We start from the raw sequence: 21598 nt of genomic DNA on the forward strand, positions 1-21598 counted from the left end.
TGTTTTGTGTAGTTATTTTTTAGCGCTCAAGTATTCAAATTAAGTTTAAATGCATATTCTTTAGGCAACAGGTCGGGCAAAATATAATATTGGCTGGTGCTGGAGATTTAAGGCTGATAGATAATACTCTAACAGGGGCAAATATTGGCCCAATAATCGATCTATCTCTACTTTTGAACTCATTTTTCCTTAAAACTATTTCACTCTTAATAGTATTGAAGTTTTCATTCTGAACTGGTCATGAATAAATGAAAAGGAATTTTGATACAAACTGAAAATAATGGTTGTTCACAAAGCAAAAACATTTTGTGACTGAAGCTTTGATCAAATCTGACACATTTCAAAATAATGTGAGCTTTTGAAAATGCCCTAGAGCTGTGTGCGTTTACTGTATTCAGTAGACTACAACTATCTATGAGCCATCGGAGGCCAAACAAATCAACCAATCATGATTAATGTGTTCTGATATTTTGTAGATTAGCCTTGTACATAACGTAATCACAGTGTTTTCTCTGTTCTGCTTTGGTGGACTGGAGAGAAGACAAGATTCATGCATTCATTATTTATGATCTAATTTTCATTGAACGCAGGGAAATTAATAGGCAGAAGCATTTTGATTTATGAGTGTAGTCCGGTCCAATGTAAGCTCTCTCATTGCTGCTGAGGCCATCTGCTCCTAGAATAAGTCATACCTATAAACACAGAGTAGTAGCCATGCAGCCGCGCATCAGTAAGTGCATTTGAGAAGACATGCATAAATTTCTATTAATGTATTGTAGGTTTTTGGCTCGGTATTACATTTCTTATTATACACAGCCAGTAAAATAACACTCAAGTAACATGGCTAAATGCTAAAGCACGAGGGTAATGAGCCAACCAGCCAGAGAGGATAGAAAGGGTTCACGTAATGACTATAAACTGTGTGCTGGTTGCGAAAAAGGTAAAGGTATAATGAGAATAAGGTTACACAATATAATGTCTGTGCAATTGGATGGTGTGTCATGCTGTAGTGCTGCCAAATGACTGAAAGGGCATCTGTGTGGGCAGCCTGTAAATCCTAACTATGGTTTGCCAAACAATCTTTTACATTAGAAACTTGTTTACAGGACAGCGACAAAAGCCAAGAAGGGAGGACAGGATACATTAAGAAAGCATAATATATTGCCAGGTTATATATTACACACAATAAATCACCCTGGCAAAGACAAAAAATGATAACAAAAAGAAATGTGCTCCTTCGACTGTCTAAAATGTCATTTTTTCTCAGTGGTTTGGCTTTTTGAAAAGTGATTCTCAAAGTACCACTGGCCTTGAAAGAATTTTGTAATTCTCCTTAGCTTTTTTATATAACATTTTAGTAAGCACGGCACACATCCAATCAGGAGACATTTTTAACCTTTGATCAACCTTTTTAAAGAGTACATCAACATTATAGAGTTCTTTGAGTGTGTGGTGCATCTTGGTGATTTCATTATGGCCTGATTGACCTGTGCATCCTGTCTCCTGCCGTGCATCAAGCCTGCCTTTATACTCCTACTCTTGCATTTGTCAAGCCTTCTTAATTGCTAAGCAGTTCTGACAGGCCAACAAGAAAAACACAGCTTTGAAACTGCAGCACAAAGTAAGGGTATTCCTTTTGGAAGGCCCATTTTTTTGTTTAGCTTCAAGATGGAAAAACAAAGATAACTTTGTTTTTCCTTAAAAAAACAAAGCTGTGAATATCTCTGAGAACAGAATTTAAAATTAAGTCTATTTTGAAATATGTATAGCATATGCTGATCATCATTTCATGATTGCTGCCCTACACACCAGAGGCGTAAGTAAAAATTTTATGAGAAAATGTCAATAATATTCTGCATAAAAGATATGAGTGAGTTATTTCCTATGGGCCTTAGACTGGAGACATTTCTAAGCCTGGTATAAAAACATCAACACAAAGACACACCACCTATTCCCAGAGGGCCATCTCCCCTTCGACTAACACCTCTTTGCACCATCACATTCAAGTTTTTATTCCAAAACTACTACAAAAAGCAAGAGTGCCAACCACCATGCCAGTGTACACACTCCAATGCAATTTCACTTCAATTTTCACTTATTCCAACAAACAAAGGTATTAGTTTTTGGAAAATTCCAAAAGCTCAAGGATTACCTCAAAAACCTCTAGCATTGAGTTTGAGTGAACAAACCCAAGGCCAAATTGATTGTTTTTTTTTGTATCTTTTGCAGCTCATATTTCTTAGCTGTTGAAATTACTCTCGCACAATACATAGAGCAGTGAATGACACTTACCACATTATGTGTCTGAGTTTGTCCAACCAAGATCAATATGTTGGAGCAGACTATAGAGAGGCAGAAGTTAAGCAAGATGATGGATCGCTCTGAACGAATGTATCTGTGAAAGAAATGTCAAAGTTTACATCAACACATGAGTAGTACACAGGACACAGTCTGGGTTTTTGTATCTTATACTATGTTTATTACTAATAACAGTACCATTATTATTATGCTTAGTCCTGAAGCTGCTTTGCAAATTACCACACATTTAAAGATATCATTTACCAATACTCATAGTTCATTCATTTTGGAGTAACCTTAAGTAAAAGTATCAAGTACTTTTCTCATTTGCATGTACAATGTGGTGTTTGGGACTATTACCTCCATAGCACAGCATAGATTACTGCCAAGGTGATCAAGGCAAGACAGGACAGACCGCAGCCAACTATCAATGTCACAGATGGGACCCCTGAGTACTCCATGGTCTGTGAAGGAAGAGCAGAGACAGACCAGTCAGTGGGAGGCTGCTCACCCAGGACAGTAAATCTTTATTGGAGCCCAGAGAGAGAGGGAGAGAGAGAGAGGGAGATAAAGCACCAATAACAACAAGTGCATGCATCTCAATAGCCCACAGTGGCTCCTTTAATGCAGTAAGAGGTTTGAAGTGCACTGCGTGGGCTAGAAGGTTGTTTATATTCACACTTAAACTTTCCATCCATGGTATACAAATGCACTGGGTTCACAGAGGATGAGATGTTTAAGTAACAGCCCAGGGATGCAGCTGCCTCTTGTATGTACAGACCACATGCAATAAAAAGAAATATTAATACATAAGGCTATATACATTATATGTTTTGGGATATACTGATGTGGCATTACCTGTTTAATATCACAAACATTCAAAGATGCATTTTCTTTGCATAACATAGTAACAACTTTTCAGTACTGACTGAATGGCATCATCAGCTGAAATATAAAAGTTTACCATTGTATCTGTATACAGTGTTTATCTAAGCATATATACACCAAACACATTATCAGTAAAATGGAGATGTACAAAAAAATTGTGTTTGTGTCAAACATCTTTAAAGGCACACCATGTCTACATTATGGTGGAGGGTCCGCCACCTACTTGTCACCACAAAAATGTTATTGCTTTGCCAATGATTTTCACCAGTGTAGTATTAAACGCATCTAACTCAACTAAAACAAGCAGGTGATGCTACCAATTTACCAATTTACATGTCAGACCTGTGGAGATGTGTGTGTTTTTTTTTTTTTTTTATCAGTATAAACAATTGTATTGAATAAATGCAAGACTGAAGATTTAAAAAATAAAAAAAAAAAAAAAATAAAAAATCTCCATGGAGACAAGCAGGTGGCAGACCCCCTAATCAGATAACAGACTTACAAAGTGCACCTTTAAGACTGAAGATACTTTCTATACATGTTTTTAACATTTGACTTATTTAGGTTGAATTCACAGCTATTGTTTGGTTAAGTTATAAGATAAAACACAATCATTTTTATAGATAGTTAGACAATGGATTGGCATGTGTTGATTGGGGAAAAAAACTTAATCCAGACAGTCCAAGGAGGCACATCAGGCACAAGGAGATTGGTTTCTGTTAATCAATAAAAAATCAAATGCATAACTATGATAATTGGCTTTCCTGTCTAATATTATTCACGTGACAAACACACAACACACATTATTCATGTGAACAAACACAAATGCTTCTGTATGAGATACAAATAAATCCTGTATTTTTCGAATAGAAAGACTTTTTAAATCTATATTTCATTTTTATAATCTAGCTTTCATTTTACTGTGGCTCCAAGGTGGTTCCAATTGCATGACTGGGGCAGCCTGCCTCTCACCCATTTCCCATGAGGTTTGAGGCATGTCAATTAAAATGCATGCACAGGCCTCGATGTGATGCTAACATTAAGAGCACTATCAATTGCAAATTGACAGGCTATTTCTACCAATGCAGCAATTTAGCCTTTATATACCAAAGCCTACTCTATCAGTTATAAAAATGCTAAGACGGATGTCTATCTTTACTGTCTGATCATAATTTGACTGATGTGGAGCCACTGGTACAAAAGCACGCACGACGCCCTCCATCACGCACACGCACGTACGCACACCACGCACTGAGTTCGATCTTAATCTATGAGCAAACTCGAAAATATCCCCCCAATCTCTCGTTGCAGGCGAATTACAATTTAACTGGATTAGCGCTGCAGATATTCAATTTCCATTCTCGCACTGTCTTCCCCACACTCTCACACACGCACGCACGCACCACACAGCGTCCTCTCGTTTACATTAGCCAATAAAGCCCACACAGAATAACAAATCAATAGAGAGAGCCTACTTACTATTTCTCTTGGTTGCTGAGCCAAAATGGCGAAGGTAGATACGCGATCACATAAGCATTTTGTATGGGATGCATCTGTGAGCACGGTTTTACATCCTTTAGAGGACCAGGCTCCCCAAGAATCGTTCCTGCAGAGAAGGGAGAGAAAATGAAGAGGTATTTTAATTCCAGCAGCGATTGAGACACGACTCCCCCGGACTTTTCGACAGCGCTTTATTTTATTATTTATCAGTATCGAGAGCCGCTATAGATCGTTGCGTAAAAAGAAAAATACATGGTAAAAGCGAATTGATAAATCGTCGCGGATGTGTGGTCACAATCATCGCTTGTAGCAGATAGAGACACGGAGGAGGGGAGAGCTGTCCACGAACATTGATTTGCCATAGCCATATGAATACCACATATCACAACACCATCGCTCCCACATGATGATTAGTTCGTATTACCTGCGCGTCTTCCAGCTTTCCCGCTCCCCAAACGACAGTATCCTTTTCTCCTGCGCTCTTTAAACCTTTTCTATCCTTAGTCGCTTGTTTATCCGGTTTAATTAGTCGCTTTAGATCGCTTCCTTAAGGGTATTTTCACCCTGAAAACGGTGGACAGCATCAGATTGATACTGTTCCTTTCTGCTGGCGTGAGAGAGAGGAGGAGGGAAGGGGAAGGGAGGGGTGACTGATACGATGAAGGAATAAAACGCACCCGGCGCAGGATGTGTTTATCAGGCGTACAAACTAACCCCTTGACAGTGGAACATGTTGGATGGTTCTTCAGAAGCATTCTTATGTACGATTGTTTGCTATATTTGCCTTTCAGTAAAGCTCTGCTAGAGAAAACCACCCCTCGGAAGGAGCGCAAATGGTTGCAGCCAGTCCCCACTCCACATCACTAGTAGGTGAAATCAAACAAGCGCTTCTTATTCGGCACTCGCGTCTATGGTCCTCAAAATTAGACATCCAATTTAACAAGCTTTAATGCTGCAAATTGACTATGACTCATCTGATTTACTTTGATGGAAAAGACCACTTTAAAATTCATGTCATAAATGATTAAGCCAAACACCTGTTGTTCAGAAGCATCCTCCCCTCTCTCTCTTTATAACATTTAGCTCAGCTGCAACAACGTCTTATCCTAGTACAGATTCATACCTGATTAACGGGAATACAGGGCGTGCTAAGAGTCTGATTTGTGTGCCAAGCTGCCTTTGCTGCGTGAGCCAATCCTGCTTTGTCATTTGATCAATATGGCAGCAATATTTATGATTCCTGGAAGGGACTGTGGAGCCTAGCAAATTCACCCCTTAGAGCTTACTGTAATGCAACAATATAAGCCGCTGCCTTCAATGTGAAATCTTAAGCTCATTACTTAGGCCTATCTCTACTCCAACACACATAACAACAAATTGCAGCCTTATTTTACACATTATATTTTAATGACATCTACTCATCTCAACTCACAAAACCGGTCTCATCCAAATGATCTTTATATTATTCATACTGACAAAATCCAGCGATATGGGGAATATGAAACTTTTTTTTGTGCTGGTATCAAGCTTGATTAAAAGATGGTTGCATTTAAAGACATGAACAGAACATGAATATGCATTTGGAGCTGAAATTAAAGACAAACAGGCTAGGCATTTTCTGTTTAAAAAATCTATAAAAGTAATTACAAATTGGTGGCTGTCAAAATACAAAACCATTAACCAAACTTCAAATCTGAGTCATAAACCATGAATATGCAGTAGAAACGCTGCTACCAAGACGCTAAGAATCCATAAACAATCCTAAAATACAGAACACCAGTGTAATTTAAAACCCAAGATTGACACTATATTCAAATTTGCCCCCCGAACATACCCCAAGTACTCTAAATAGTTTCCCCTCTGGGCTGAATGCGCACAGAATAACATTTCTTCTGGAAGCCCATTTCTATGTATTTCTCTGTTCGGGGTTATCCCACCAGCACAAAGAAACCATCTATGATAAGCAATAGCAGCAGGATTCACAATCTCCACACTTGCCACCCGAGATTACTCCTTGAGCTGCTCTACTCTCCTAACATGTCTGACGAGTGTAAATGGAAATGTACACCGTGATAGTCAAAGTTTGGTGATTGACTGATAGAATGAGTGCGTGGGCATTTGCAGAGAATGGCTCACACTTGTAACATGCAAAATTTTCTAACTTTCTGTGGTTGGATCACAGGATGTAAATGGACATAGCTAACCCACTTGCTGCCCTGTTCCAAACAGGAAGTGACCATGGGGAGGCTTCCAGCTCCATCAGCATCCAGTTGACTTTACATTAGGAATTTGTCACCCTCTCCGTAACTGCTGCTGGGAGCCTTGCCATGTTGGTCTTAAAATGTTCTTATTAAGCCAATATACATAATATATGTATATAATAAATATGAGTTTATTGGATATTTTATGATCTTTGTGGACCTCAGTGAAATATCAAACATTCCAAGAAAATCTAATTGTATTTATTAGACACATCTGGACATGTATGGCCCTGTCAAGCAAATATTTGTGTAGCAAAATTGGCAGTGCATGACAAAGTTGTATAGTCAGAACTGAAGAGGCCTCAGAAAGGCAATTCAGATGGAGAAATCTTTTTACCAAACTCATAAATTATATAGACATCCAAAGACATTCATCCAACTAATAAAATCATGTTTGGGTATTCAATCTCTCTAGTCTGCATGACCTCCCCAATTTCAGAATTTTCTTTATACTTCTGGCTTTTTCACTGTTCACAAACATGCATTTCTTAGGATAATTTGTGATGACAAACTGTTCCTTCTAGTAAATGACTGAATAGTTGTCTTTTGTTGCACTGTTCAAGAAGACCTATTGTGCTTGTGCCTGCTATATAGTAATAATCTGTGAAGCATTATGTTATAATCTGCACATTTTAAATCTCAATAGTGATCTAAAACAACTTAATAAAATAAAAGAAGTGCAGACTTTTGCTTCAGAAAACGGCTGTGCCCATGTGATGACGTCACTGTAAACGTCATCACACCAAAGTTTTTAGTTTTTTTTTTCATTTATACCAAAATTACTGTATGGTGCTACTGAATCCTACATGGATTATCATTAAGAAATTAAAATTAGGGAATGAAATAAGTACAAAGCAGTAGGCCCATGCTGGTGGCAGTGAAAGTTGGAGTTGATCACCAAAACGGCGTTTTGAAAATAAGCAATTAAAGACATGCACAACATCCACAAATCCCTCCAAATACAACTTCGGGTGAGTAAATGGTGAGGGAGACCTATGACATGATTTAAAGTATGCATAGCAGCAGTTTAAAGCATAATTTTGCCTTAAACTGAACTCCTTTGTATTCTAGTCCTATGAGCCCATAGCTGCACATACAATGCCCCCATAAGACATATTAACATTTGCTGTAGATATCTTTAGTTGCATTGCTGTTTAGTTTTATTGTGTAGTTTTTGTCTTTTGAAATGCACCTAGCACAGTACCCTGTGAAGTGTATTGAAACAGATTTACTTGTCAAAATAAATTTTCACAGGAATATCTGATAGCTTGAAGTATACAAATAGGCCCCCCAGTACATTATAAAGCGTATACAAAAGAGACTAAAAATAAGTATGGCGGTGCTCACAACATTATCAACTCTCCATCTGGTGGGTAGACACTTTCTATTTAAACCCTGCAAAGGGAACAACAGAAACCCTTCCCACGTGGCTCTGCTTTTGGAGCCTAAATCTGATCAGAGCCAGTCTGCAGAAAGAACCATGACGGAGAAGTGTTTGACATGTCAGATACGAAAATGTCAAAGAAGAAGACAAGAGAGAAGGCTTAAGTCGAACACTGTGAAGAAAAGCCAGTGTAACTTTCACTGAAATATAGAAATGCTTTTGCAGCCTATGAACATCTGCTTGTCTGTCTGTCCTTTATGTAATTTTACTTGGACTGATTGGCCCATTTTATTACCGCAGAGAATATGAAAGAGGACTTTGTCTGACTTGCATACTAAGAAATCTTTCAACTTTGCAGTATTTAGTTGCATTAGTTACAGCCTATTTGGCTCAGTGCCTGAATCTCCAGATGTTTGCAAAACCTGGAGCTATCAAAGCTGCTTTGAAAAGGCAACATGTAAATCATTAATCAGATTCAACTCTTTTAGGAGCCATAGTGTTCCAAACATATTCCGACTGCATCTCAAATCGTAATAGAAGGCATACAGCATATCTTTCAGAAACTTGGTCAAGTTTCTTGGTCTAAATTAATTAAGAAAGCTCATTGGTACCCATTGGGCAAGTTCAATGAGATGCCCAGATAGAAATGACAGTTTTACGTGCTGGTCCAAAATATTACCACTTGAAAACCTTTGGCTTAGAAGGTGAACACATTCATATTGCAGTGCTAACAGTTAGAATAGTCTTCTGGGAGCATCAAGTGCAGCCATATTTGGTCTAAAGATAAAAATGTTGACATTTCAAAAAGGCAATATCAGTATTTGCATCAGATCTGTTTACTCCTGGTGCAGTGGAGCCACAGACTTGATGAGTAAATCAAAATATGAGAATATGGGGTAGAACTGAGGTCCTAAGACACCAGGAATACTTGATAATTTACATAAAAATAAACAATTTACCACTAAACTGGAAAATGTGTAAGTTGGAGTTCAAGTGTGGGAATTGTTTAGAGGTGCCCAATGCCTTGGCTGAATTCCACATGACTTTCCCCCAGTTCTTTATCAATGTTGTGCTTCTTTACAGCCTGTCAGTAGCATAGACTGCTTATATAAATGGACATAGCAAACCCGTGAGTCGCCACATTCCAAATAGGGAGTGGCCATGGGTACGATTCAGCTCCACTGACTCTGGCTACAATTGATTTTACATTAAAAATCGTCACCTCTCTCTCTGAATTGCTGCAGTGAGTCTCATCATTTTGGTCTTAAACTGTTTGTATTAACCTGTCCTACATGATCCTGGCGTTTTTATTTTGTATTTATATCCAGAAATAAATTCCCATTCCTAATATGGAACTTGGCTTCAATTCACTCTCATAACTGCTAGCATCATGAGCTTCATTTGACTGGAGCCGAAAGTCTATAGTGAATCGTTTATAAGCCATAAGGGTGCATTGATTTGTAAGTATTTCATTGATATAAGAAAAAGAATTGATATAAGAATGTCCTTGTTTTTAGTATCAACAAACGATGCTTTCATGAGACATTAAAAATATGATTGACAGATGTATTGGTCAGTGGCTGCCAGACTGTGTCTCATAGGCGACAGTGCTATTATAGCTTCATCTGTTTGTTACTCCATTTGGTGCCTACTGTTGCTGTAAGTACATGTTGTATTGCCCGAACTGTTTCATCACATTAACTGCTAAACACTGGTGAGAAAAGATCTTGTCACGCTGTTTCTCCTCCATTTTAATCCATGCAGCGAGCCTCAATCTCCAAGCAGTTTTCACATGTTCAGATGAAAAGATGGAAATTAACATGCTACAAAGAAAATGGTTATTATAATATTATCTACAGATCTGTGCCTGTGCATGTTCTTATTTTAGCTCAAGTTGCTTACACAGAGAGAAATCCTCCCTTCCTTTCACGCCTTCTGTTAGCACGCAGGGATATTTGTGCCTCGGGTTCCCAGTCTCATGGTGGGAGCTGCGCCACACAGGCTCAGGTGTGGCATCTGTCTCTGCCTCCCAGACTATTGTACGCGCCTGCATTTCAAAAAGAGCTGGGACGCAGACTGAAAATGAAAATGAAACAGAATGCAATGATCTGTATAACTGTGTGCGTCATGGAGGTTACAGAGGTCCTGAGCTCAATATGGGCTTTGGGCTCATCAACCCATCATGCAAGAAATTCAATGCAGTCTAGAAGAAACCAGGACTAATCGAGAACAAAAATATGCAGAAACCAAATTTAACCTAAAATTACACTAAATGTGAAAGGAACATCTTACCATTCATTGAAAAATAAGGTTATATATCAATATTATACTTTGCTTCAAAGTGATGGATGCATCTTAAAATAGTTGTGATGGAGCTGAAAAACTTCTTAAAATAACTGGTAAAGAGCATGTCAGAAAGAAACCATTTATATAATTTGTTGTAAAGGTATTGGATGTTCATAATAGCTAGCTCTTTAAGCCAGACTTTTTACAATTAAATCCCCTACATGGACCAGAACTACTCCCAGAAGCCATTTTTGGTCCTGGAGCACAATTAGCACTCATTACACAGAAAAAGCAATGATACTACCACATTCTGCTTTAACACATAAAATGTTTGTTCTATGCAAAATCTACAGCATACACAGCGACTAACTTTTATTCAGTTGCTGTTGTATGTATTTAACCTGCATTCATGTCCATCGATGGAACGTAACAAAGTAAAAGTAGTAAAGTACAGTACTACAGTACAATACATTTTAGGTATCTATACTTTACTTTTAATTCAATACATTTAAGAGTAAGTGTCTGTACTTTCTATTCCACTACATTTTTGAACAGGACTGAAAAGAAAAAGCACTTTTTTATTATAGTTTGAGACCTGTTGAAAAGGCTGAGAGGGGTATTTTGAACACATGTGCATATATACAAATAAAAACACTTAGGGAAAAAAAAAATTATTAATTGAGTTCTTTCTGACAAACTACACAAATCTGTATATGCTTTATTAGATCTGAACATCTGTATGAAATACTTCTACTTTTTACTCTTAAAGTACATTTTTAAACAGGCACTTGAATACTTTTACTTTCATGTGATACTTTTACTTGAGTATTTTTTTTTCTCCAGTCTCTGCAATTTTACTTAAGTAACAAAATTCAGTACATCTTCCACCATTGTTTATGACCCTGATCTTTGTCTCTCAGCCATGATGACAGCTGTTAGTTTGAGCTCACTCATTTGGATGACATAGAGGACAGATGTGTCTTAAAAGTGAATGCCATTGTCAGTCTACCAAGCTAATTTATGGTCTTTTGATTAAAATAATAATAATAAAGTGTTAAAATGTTTGGTGTGTGAAAGTCAGGGGAGGAGAAGGGAGCACAGTTGTCCCAGTTGTATCTTCAAAAATAGTTGCCCTCAAATACCATGATAGAGGACATGCACAATTCACAAGTAAAAATAACATACATGCTGCAGTGATTTGCACACAGCTGCTCTTAAACCCACATAGAAAACGGACAATATTTCCAAAGGCCACTGCCATATACGGACTATAACATTACATCTCAATTCAATTATCTCAATCACACAGAACGGCAATCACCTCCATCTTTAGGTCAGGAGGCCACACTCATCAAATCAGTGAATGGTTTGATACAAATTAAATGAATCAGACACTTGTCCTTAACTGTCACTGGAGGAACTCAACAAACTATATGAAGGAAACTGTATTGAAACCAAGGCAACTTCAGCAAAGCAGGGTTGCTGGTAGTAAAAACAGGCTCTGGTAAAATATGAATGCAAATTTTGGCAAAATGAAAACCCTTTTGCACATTTTCTGCTGCCAGATTATTGTTTTTAGCAAAGAGCATATTTCACACTAGAAAAGTTCTGAGACATCTGTTATCAAACTAGTTAATTGTTTGGAAGAAGAAAGTAGTTAGTCAATACAAAACATAGAAAAAGAAGCAGACTAAGGGAGAGTGACGTCACCCATAGTGTTCAGCTCATGACGCTAGCAGTTATAGGGGCAAATTTGGACCCAAGCACCTTATTAGGAATAGGAATTTATTAACATAGAAAATGGTGAAATAGGAACACCAGGATCACGTAAAATACTAACTAAAAAGCAATATGAATTCAATATAATGCCCTTTAGTAGTACTTTAAACCAATTTAATCATTAAATACAGCTTTTCATTGTATGGTCTACATCAATAATCATATACCTTGTTCCAACTGACACATTTGCTTTAGCCACAGGGATCAGCATTTATCATTATGGGAGTAATTTTCACGAGTGACTCACAAGTGACTCATTCATGCTCCTCCAAAGCTTTAAAAAGCGGACGCCATATGCTTAACATGCAGGCCACAATAACACTGAATGAAGAGCACTTAACATGCCACCTTATTGTTAAGGAGCAGCTTCCTCTGGAGTGCAACTTGTTTCATTAGAATGCCTCAGTAAGTCTGGGTTTTTATCATTTGGTATAGGTGGACTCAAATGTACTCAAATGATGCTTGGCCTCTTAAATAATTGTCATTACTGCTACTTATAGTTTCTATACAGCAAATATCCTTCTATTTTTTATTACAGCTAATTAGATATTATGTGAATGAGCCCACGCTATTAACAGATGGGTCAATCACATTTGTACATTGTGTATTGTCATCTAATCATATATTCACCAACTATTGTCTTGTCCTTGTTCACTATAGTCAAAATGTTCTTTAGAACACACAGATTATGCTACTTTGCTCTTCCTTCAACTACAACTTCTGCATGCTAAAAATGTCTAAAAATTGTCAACATTCCAGAATTTATTTCCAAAATATAACATTTCCTATAATGCAGAAATTCTTCCCTGCCTCCTGACCTATTCGATGTAAAAGTGTACATACTAATTCTTACTTTTTACGAAATGGGAAAATGAGTCTGAGAGCCAAAAAGCAGTTGCTTACATGATGTTGCCGTCCCACAGCGCACAGTATGGGTTCATTGTTCCCTGCCAAGCAAAAGGACACAACTATTAGCAGGTACATTTTGACAACAAGATATCATCATCAGTGCCATCATCATTATAAATCAATGACATAGTTGTCCTTGGTTTGAATATAAATGGTACCATGGGTCACAAGCTGAGAACTAACAAGTGCTCCATGTTACCAGCAGGCACACTTTATCTTTAAGCAGAATAAAAAGGCCTGGATCATGAAAAGGGTTGCACTTGTAATTATCAGACTGCAGTGCGTTCTCCTGACACTGAGTGCTTGCAAATTAATTATTGAGCCAATTAAGAGCCATTGTGAGGCTGTAATGGGAGGCAATCTGTGCTGCTGGTCATTGTGGAACACTCAGTCAATGTAATACTTTTTCTCAAGATGAAAAGTAAAATTATTTCTTTTCTACCTAAGATTAGTATAGACATGTCACAAAGATACTTACATTTGCTAAGTGAGCCAGTTCAATTTCCATATGGGACTCGGTAGCTTTAGGCTCTGGACGCACTGTCACAGCGATGACTTTGGAATTCACAACAGTGTAGTTCCTATGAGAAAAGATCAAAATCATGTTTGAATAAAGAAGTAGTTTAAATTAACAGCATTATCTCTTTTGGACTGCAAAATTACTAAAATGGTTTCTCTCTAGAATACATAAATCTCTGCCATCTAAAGTAAACCAACTGTTCGAATGAACAATAATAAAATAAAAATGTTAAATGAGGTGGGATTGATTGCAGTGTAAATTTCTGTAATTAATACTACCAGGTCACCAAAATCTTTTCTCTACAGTGACTGCTAATTAGGAATGCACCAACTGAGCTTTGTTCCAATTCTAATATTGATACTTGGGATTTGAGGAACCAGGTGACTGTAACCTTGGGACTTCTTTCAAAATTGCTGCACATGAATCAAAACGGTTCCTAAACAGTTACTAGGTATTAATATAATAGTAATAATAGGCTAATAATATTTTTCATATGCCCATTACATGTACTTTACTACAGAAAACTGGATGACAATAATGTCAAATAAATGTATGAATTATAAAATAACCTCAGGGACAGAATTAGGACAGTAGGTTCTGAGCTTTAAAATAATGCATGTGATGCCCATATTTATTCAGTTGAAATGGAAAAGTGGATCAGTATTAGAAGATCTGGAATTGATATCTGACCCCATATCAGCACCAATATTGATTCCGGTATTCTAATACCTGATGACACTGATGACACTACTTCTTGAACTTTGTTTAGTCAGAACTATCTAGGGACACAGAATGTGCAAAGGACCTTCCTGATGTGAGGCCAGAGTGCCAAATACTACTGCTACTACCACTGAAAAGCAGAGAATGTGATTCTATCCCTATATGATACAGAGATAAATGCTTAGCTGCATAGAATGCTGTAATCTACATATAGAAGAATTCTTCAGAAACACTAGAAAACATAAATGGCATGTATATGTGGTGTTAGGTCTGTGATACAAGAGATAAATGTCATGGTTTGCTGTGTTCAAAGCACCAACACCGCTATCCTTTCAACCAACCAGTTCTTAAAGCTCATTAAAGTATAAACATGAGGATTAGAATCAGTGGGAGTTTGGCTGGATCTTTATGGAAGCTGGTATTAAAACTTCATTTGGCCTCAGACTGACATTTCTGAGCGTATATTCTGTGGATTTGGTGCGTACTGTGTCTCCTGCAGTCTTATCTGAAATATAAAATGCAAGTTAATTGAATATTTTAAACCTTTCAGACTGAGATTATCTTTTTCAGAGCAATTTCTTTTGAGTGCTAACCTCAGACAATCTCAAACATAAAAGAAGTAGAGGTAAGAGCTGCACATTAGGGCTAGAGACAAGTATGTATGATTTGTATGTTTGTACATTTGGCCGAGGCAGGACTGAAAATATACAAACAGTGCAATCAAAGATTCCTTTAATACCATTATAGAGCTATGTTTTAAAACAGTTCTCCAGCTTTTGTATAGTCGACAGAATATTCTTTTTATTATAAGCAGAAGCACTTCCCACTAGGAGGAAAGCTGTCATGTTCACAAAGAAGCACAGAAGTGAGACTGCACCAGCCCCTGTCCTACCAGCTCCACTCAGGCACTCTATATTTACGTCTCATACTTTTCAAGTCAGTTTTCTTGTCCTAGTTGAAATTTAGGAATGAGAAAGTTCTTCACAATAGAAGAAAGAAAAAGTTATTTCATAATATTTTATAAAGAAGCATCTCTCACTCAATTGTTCAGTTACTTGTACAATCGTTTGAGACAGCTTTATACCATGTCTGTTCGACAAAAATCACTGCTTTCTACAGCTAATACATCACAAACACTGTGATTCATATGAGAATGCTTATGCAAATGTGTTGAACCACAGCTAGAACTAGAACCTGTTAAGATTTTAGGGTCTGTGGGGTCTAGTATGTATTGAAATATTTGTTTAGAAATATAGATACATAAAATGTTTGTGCAGATTGATGTGCATATGTTTTATGGAAAGTTCACCCTCTACTGCTTTTACAAAGTAACAGGTGCATCCTCTGCAATTTATCATCCTGTTTTTGTTGCTGTCCAGCCATACACAACCTTATTTGCCTGAGACTCTTTGTGGTTAGGTTTTTCCATTGCACTCTGAGTAATGTCTATTTTGCCCAGTGCCACATGTGCAGAGGACATCTGGTTGGGATGGTCCTGGGCTGACCGTGGTGTCCTTGGGGCAGAGGGAGCCAGGGATATGTGGACAGGTCTATGACACCAGGTGTTTGTGTGACTCATCCCCCCGCTTCCCCCTTGCAATCATGTCAACCTTAATTAGACCCATTCTTCATGCTGGAAGAAGTACGTCCACTGACCAGGCAATATGGTTCAAACTAAAAATGACCGTCCAAGTTTGACTGTGGAAATTTGATTGAATGTGCAAAATGTAGCCTGAAATTTTAGGTTGCCAATGTCAGACACAACCTGTTTTGGAGACTGCAGTGAATAATATGCAAACATCTGCGTCTCCAAAGGATCAAATCTGTCTCGGTTTTCCCTTTGCCAGCAGACAGACGAGAAATATGCTGCACTTACTGTGGTGACGGTAACATTAGTCCCAGCGTCTTGTAGAGGACTGTTCCCAGAATGAAGACAGGGGATCCTTCCATATCTGTCAAGAAAAGTACATGTAGACATTAAGTACAGAAAGTCCAGAGGTGGAACTCAAAATCTCCACAAATAATGAAAAATGTTTAAAAAGTGTGTTGACTATATTAGATAGTGCCGCTACTACTAATAATTGTGTTTCTAGTGCTAGAATTACCAATACCATTACCAGAGCTACAACTAGGGCTGACATAAACGTTTCCTGTAAATAAAGGTCAGGTTTAAAACTATTATTGCTAATTAGTTGCAACCATAGACTGTATATATAAATGGACATAGTTAACCAGCGAGCCGCCGCGTTCCAAATAGGAAGTGTCCATGGAGACACTTTTGGCTCCTTGAATTCTGTTTCTAAATGACTTATCAGCCTTCTCACTGTAACTGCTGTTGTTAGGCTCCTCATTTTGGTCTTAAATTGTTTGTATTAACCCGCTCTACATGATCCTAGTGTTATTTATGTATTTCGCCATTTTATCCATTAATAAAGTCTCATTCTTAATATCTACAATTATAAAATTTGCCTCTGCTAGCATCGTGAGCTTTATTTGACTGGAGCTGAACGCTATGGGTGGTGTCAATCTCCCTGAGTCCACTTCTTTATACAGTCTGTGGTTGCAACTATTAATATTTAACTTCATCCTCTAAAGCCAAGCACGTAGACCACACGAATATCTATTGTATTGATAGTACAACATAATGTAGTAAAAAAATATAAGTGCAATGGAATGGGTTTTACAGAAGTCCAGTATCACTCAGTGTTCTAATACAATGTTAAATAATCAGTGACTTTTCTAGTGGAGGGGTTCTACTTTCTTGGTAATGCTATAGAGGGATTATCAGATTACGTCACTTTGCGCTCTACTGCGTATGTCTCCTCCTCAGGTATGAATGGATGTCCAGCTACTGAAGTTTGAGCCATTTCTTCTCATCATTTATGCACTCACCTGCATTTAACGCAAACGAGTCAAGCCGTATCCCCCTCATTAAGCTTAATTTAGCATCATATCTTGTTTTATCACACGGCGATAAACTGTTATAGTGTGCTGACAACATCGCTAGCTAATGTTGCAACCATAGACCAACTTCATGTTCACCGTGCAGACAGCAGCACATTCTGAACTCAGGCTCATCTGCTGTGTTGATAAACAAATAATCCATCTATTGCTTTGCTTGGACTTTTTCACATTGTGACAAAACATACAGTATATTTTACATTTATTCTGTTACAGGTATGTTTACTGCCAAAGGTTCCTGGAAAAACATGCATTCTCTCACTGATTGTCTCCATGGAGATTTTAATGACAATGAGCATTTCAAGTAAAGGAATAATATCTCCTTGGACACAAGTGGGTGACAGACCCCCCATCAGAAAAGTTACACAGTGCATCTTTCATACAAACAGATGACTAAATAAGCACATTTAATGGTACTGGACTTATGTAAAGCTACAGAGCTCATTCCCCATGGACACTTCACTCCTCATTCCAGTCAGCTCTTTGGGGTTTGTGTTTAGGCACGTGCCACCGAGTTATAATCAATTCAGTGTTTTGTTTTCTGAGGTATATACTGCAAAAGACTGATTACACCAATTAGCCAGATTGTCTGCCTGTGTGGTCACGGGCACACGGGAAAGAAGCTGCTGCATGGTGCTGAGTCAGCCCAAAACCATGAGAGCACAAGCCATCATGCGGCCCTTCAAAAACGTGTGTGTTCACGTACTTAGCACATGCCACATGCAGAGGAGAATGTCTGCCTTTTACATAACAACTTACAAATAAGCTATCTGATTAAGGGAACAGAGGAAGTAGGGCAGGATTAGACATAGACATTAGAGATATTTAATGTCATTGTACTTTTTATAACTATTTTTAAATAGATTGCATTGATTTATGCTATTGGTGTGTTCTGTGTTCTGTGTGTATATGTCGCAGATGGAAATTAGCTCATAAAGCTATAGTCTGGAACATCCCTTCAGTGTTTCTTTAATTAATGCTCCTGTACATGGTCCCTGTAAAATAAACTAACTAAACTATAACTAATTAAACGATGTGGCTACTTTCCACATAGTTAATTTAGACCTTAACTGATTGGAGGATTACTAGTATTTGTAGAGTTGTTGCCTTGATTTAATTGTTTTGCTCCCTAGTGCCATATTTAGTTGGTAAATACAATATAAGCCCAACAGCAAGCAACAGCAAGTTAAGACCTGCACAATAAGGATGCTCGCTTGTGCCCCCTTGAGGCTAGATTAGTTGAACTACTGAAATGCATTGACTTTTCCACAATTTTTACTTTATTGATGTACTCCTGATACATTGCACATTTTAATATATCATTGGATTACTTCATTTTTAGATAGCTTGGCTCAGAATTATGAAACCTGTATACTACTGTACCTCATACTGTGATAGTGTTTTGAGAGGTGGAGAAGGATGTGTTTCCCCCAGTGTTATACAGCACAGTGAGATATGTGCACTGACAAACCTGCTGACTGCGAAACAAAGAGGCCCTTGGGGATGACCACTTTATCTTCGGAGTTCCTGGCCCAGTCGACCATGCCTTTACGACCCTTCATGGGGAAGTTGATGTCAGTCATCACCGATACGGCCGGCAGTCTCTGGATGCTGGCCACTGCGGGATAGGAACAAACGGAGCCATGAAGAAATACTGATGATCAATAGACTTCAGTCTTTAGAGCTGGAGGTTGGAGGATTCACAGAGAGGGGGATTATGGGTAAGTGATTTGTGTGAGCAGACTAATAAAATATGATCAGTTATGCAGATAGCAGGTTTGAGGATGTGGGGGGAGAAGAGTGCAGCGGTGCAGCCAGGTGCAGAATACCAATAAGATTGGAGGATTAACTGTAAGTATTGTAATGTAATAAAACAACCCAACATTACAGAAACTGTGTTTAAGTCAAAAGTTTGTAACATCTAAACTATGTTTACACTTTTACAACTTAAGTATAGCAAATTGTTTGTGTAACCTTATGAAAGTAATAAAAAGTTAAAAATTTAATGCCAATGGACCATGAAGGTCTCCATTGTATTTAAAAATGTATAAAACTCTATTTGAGTCAGTGCACCTTAAGTGCACCTGAAAAGGACCATGGCACTCTAAAACACAGTTGTAAACATAGTGTAGTTTGATCAAACTTTCAGCAGCAGTCACCATGGAGACATGCCTCATGGCTTATTTCTTACTCATTGTTACTGACTTAGTCCCTGCTCTGACAGGACTGCCACTCAGCTGCAGTAGGACGTATGAGTGGAGTATAGTGTGGGTTAGAGGGATGTCAGCAAAACCCCTCCAGGAGCTGATAATGCATTCATTACACAGTGCCATAAAAGGACATCACAGCTACAACTGGCATCTGCCAAAGAGTGGACAGGTAATCTCCTTAATCACTGCTCCTGCTAGCTCCCCTTTGGAGCTCAATGAAAGGCCAGTCTGAGAGCCACTGACAGGGACAGGGAAAGACAAGGCCATGACTAGGCAAGGAAAGAAATACTATCTACCTGCTATCATAGTGAGGCTCTAACTTAGATGCTACTCAAACTATGTGGAGCAGAATAAAAAAGAACAATTGAAGAACAAAACTTAAATGTATGTAGCTAAATGTATCAATAGTATAGACTCTATACCAATTACAAAATCAAGACTGTAATCAGACTGATATCCCTGTTACATTTTTATTTAACTGGGAATGGCGGAAGTACAACACGTACAACACCAAGCTAATTTTACCATTTCTAATGTTAGCATGTCTTATAATACTGTTACTTATTCTTAATACCTGCCATTTCTTATAGTAGTGCTACTATTTATATTTGAAAAAAGGAAACATGCAAAATTAAGTACACTACAAATAAAATATTGAATCCAATTTGGTTAAGTGAAACCTTCAGAGTACCTCCAGAACACGCACATACAGTCACAGTCAGGCTGTAGTTTGTTTTCACACTAAGAGAATCTCTGGTTAATCCTAGCTGCGAAGTCAACGCCCCATTTTTCCCCTGTTCTGTAGGAGAATAATACAATTTGGATTTGGGTGAGAAGATGGAGGGAAATACATCACATAGAGTTTGTCGGTTGGGAATGAAGTCACAGTGCTGCACACGTCCTGGCATTTGAAGGAGGAAAAGAGACATTTTTCTGAGGAGCAGATGTTCTGAGGAGTAGAGGTATAAATATATTGTGTTTGTGGGTTTTAGTCAAAGGGCAGACTAGGATACACAACAGGGTGCGAGAAAAACTGTCGCTCAGAATTGTGGGTAATTCTCTGAGTAAATGGGGCTTAGACAGAACAATAAAGTCTTCATTTAGCCTTGTGTTGTGTTTAAGTGTACTCCTTATGGCTGGGAAATTACAGCATTACTCATAATGTCTTGAAGAAGTATCAACATTAACTAAACTGCACAAACAATGTAAGAATACTTAAATGAATTAATGAGCAGTTGCAGCATTGATATATTTCTATAATTGTATTTAGTTGCAATGAATATTAGGGCATCACCAAAACCATTAAGTAAAAAATGCCAGGAATAAAATGTCAAAAGTGTATGATATAGTACATTAAAGGCATGATTTTCAATTTTAAACTTAGTCTCAGGATAGCTCTGTATTTCCACTATGAGATTTGCATGTAAGGAGAATACTGTAAATGAGAAAGAAAGTAGGTTTAGTGTGACAATAACAAATTAACCAGTGGATATTTGGAAGATTTTACATATTATTATTGAAAAAACCTTTTAAGAGCATACTTGATTGATAGAGTGATTTGTTTATTTCGGTCACAAGTATATTCTGACATTATTCCATAAACAGTAATATTTAACATGCATGAAGACCAAAACGGTGAAGGCTGAAGCTTAAGCTTGTTAGGCCTACGCTTTATTCCTCTGTCATAGCAAAGTATGACAAAGTACTATAGCTAAACTAAGCATCATAATTCATGTTTCTGCTCAAAGTTTAAACATGTAAACTTCTTTTTAAAGTCAAAGATAGGGGTATACAACTTCTGTACATTTTATTTGTTCTAATTTTCTTTTTTATAAACATTGCCAATCCTTTAACCCCATATTGCCAATTTTGGATTTTAAAC

The 21598-nt window shown here is 37.7% G+C and overlaps 1 protein-coding gene across 1 annotated transcript in view; it reads right to left on the reverse strand.

The window, feature by feature from the left end:
• adgrb3 (adhesion G protein-coupled receptor B3) overlaps nucleotides 1-21598 on the reverse strand; it is a 114930-nt gene that overhangs the window by 17793 nt on the left and 75539 nt on the right. Inside the window, exons 12-18 of the mRNA XM_020921426.2 lie at nucleotides 18978-19124; nucleotides 16422-16497; nucleotides 13784-13886; nucleotides 13300-13343; nucleotides 4666-4792; nucleotides 2659-2762; nucleotides 2293-2395 (exon numbers count right to left, since the gene is read on the reverse strand). Coding sequence (XP_020777085.1) covers nucleotides 2293-2395; nucleotides 2659-2762; nucleotides 4666-4792; nucleotides 13300-13343; nucleotides 13784-13886; nucleotides 16422-16497; nucleotides 18978-19124 — 704 coding nt within the window. The remainder of the gene's footprint in view (nucleotides 1-2292; nucleotides 2396-2658; nucleotides 2763-4665; nucleotides 4793-13299; nucleotides 13344-13783; nucleotides 13887-16421; nucleotides 16498-18977; nucleotides 19125-21598) is intronic.

The sequence above is a fragment of the Boleophthalmus pectinirostris genome, unplaced genomic scaffold (assembly GCF_026225935.1).
Source record: "Boleophthalmus pectinirostris isolate CB_2022bp ecotype Guang Dong unplaced genomic scaffold, ASM2622593v1 HiC_scaffold_5, whole genome shotgun sequence".
Taxonomy (NCBI): Eukaryota; Metazoa; Chordata; class Actinopteri; order Gobiiformes; family Gobiidae; genus Boleophthalmus; species Boleophthalmus pectinirostris.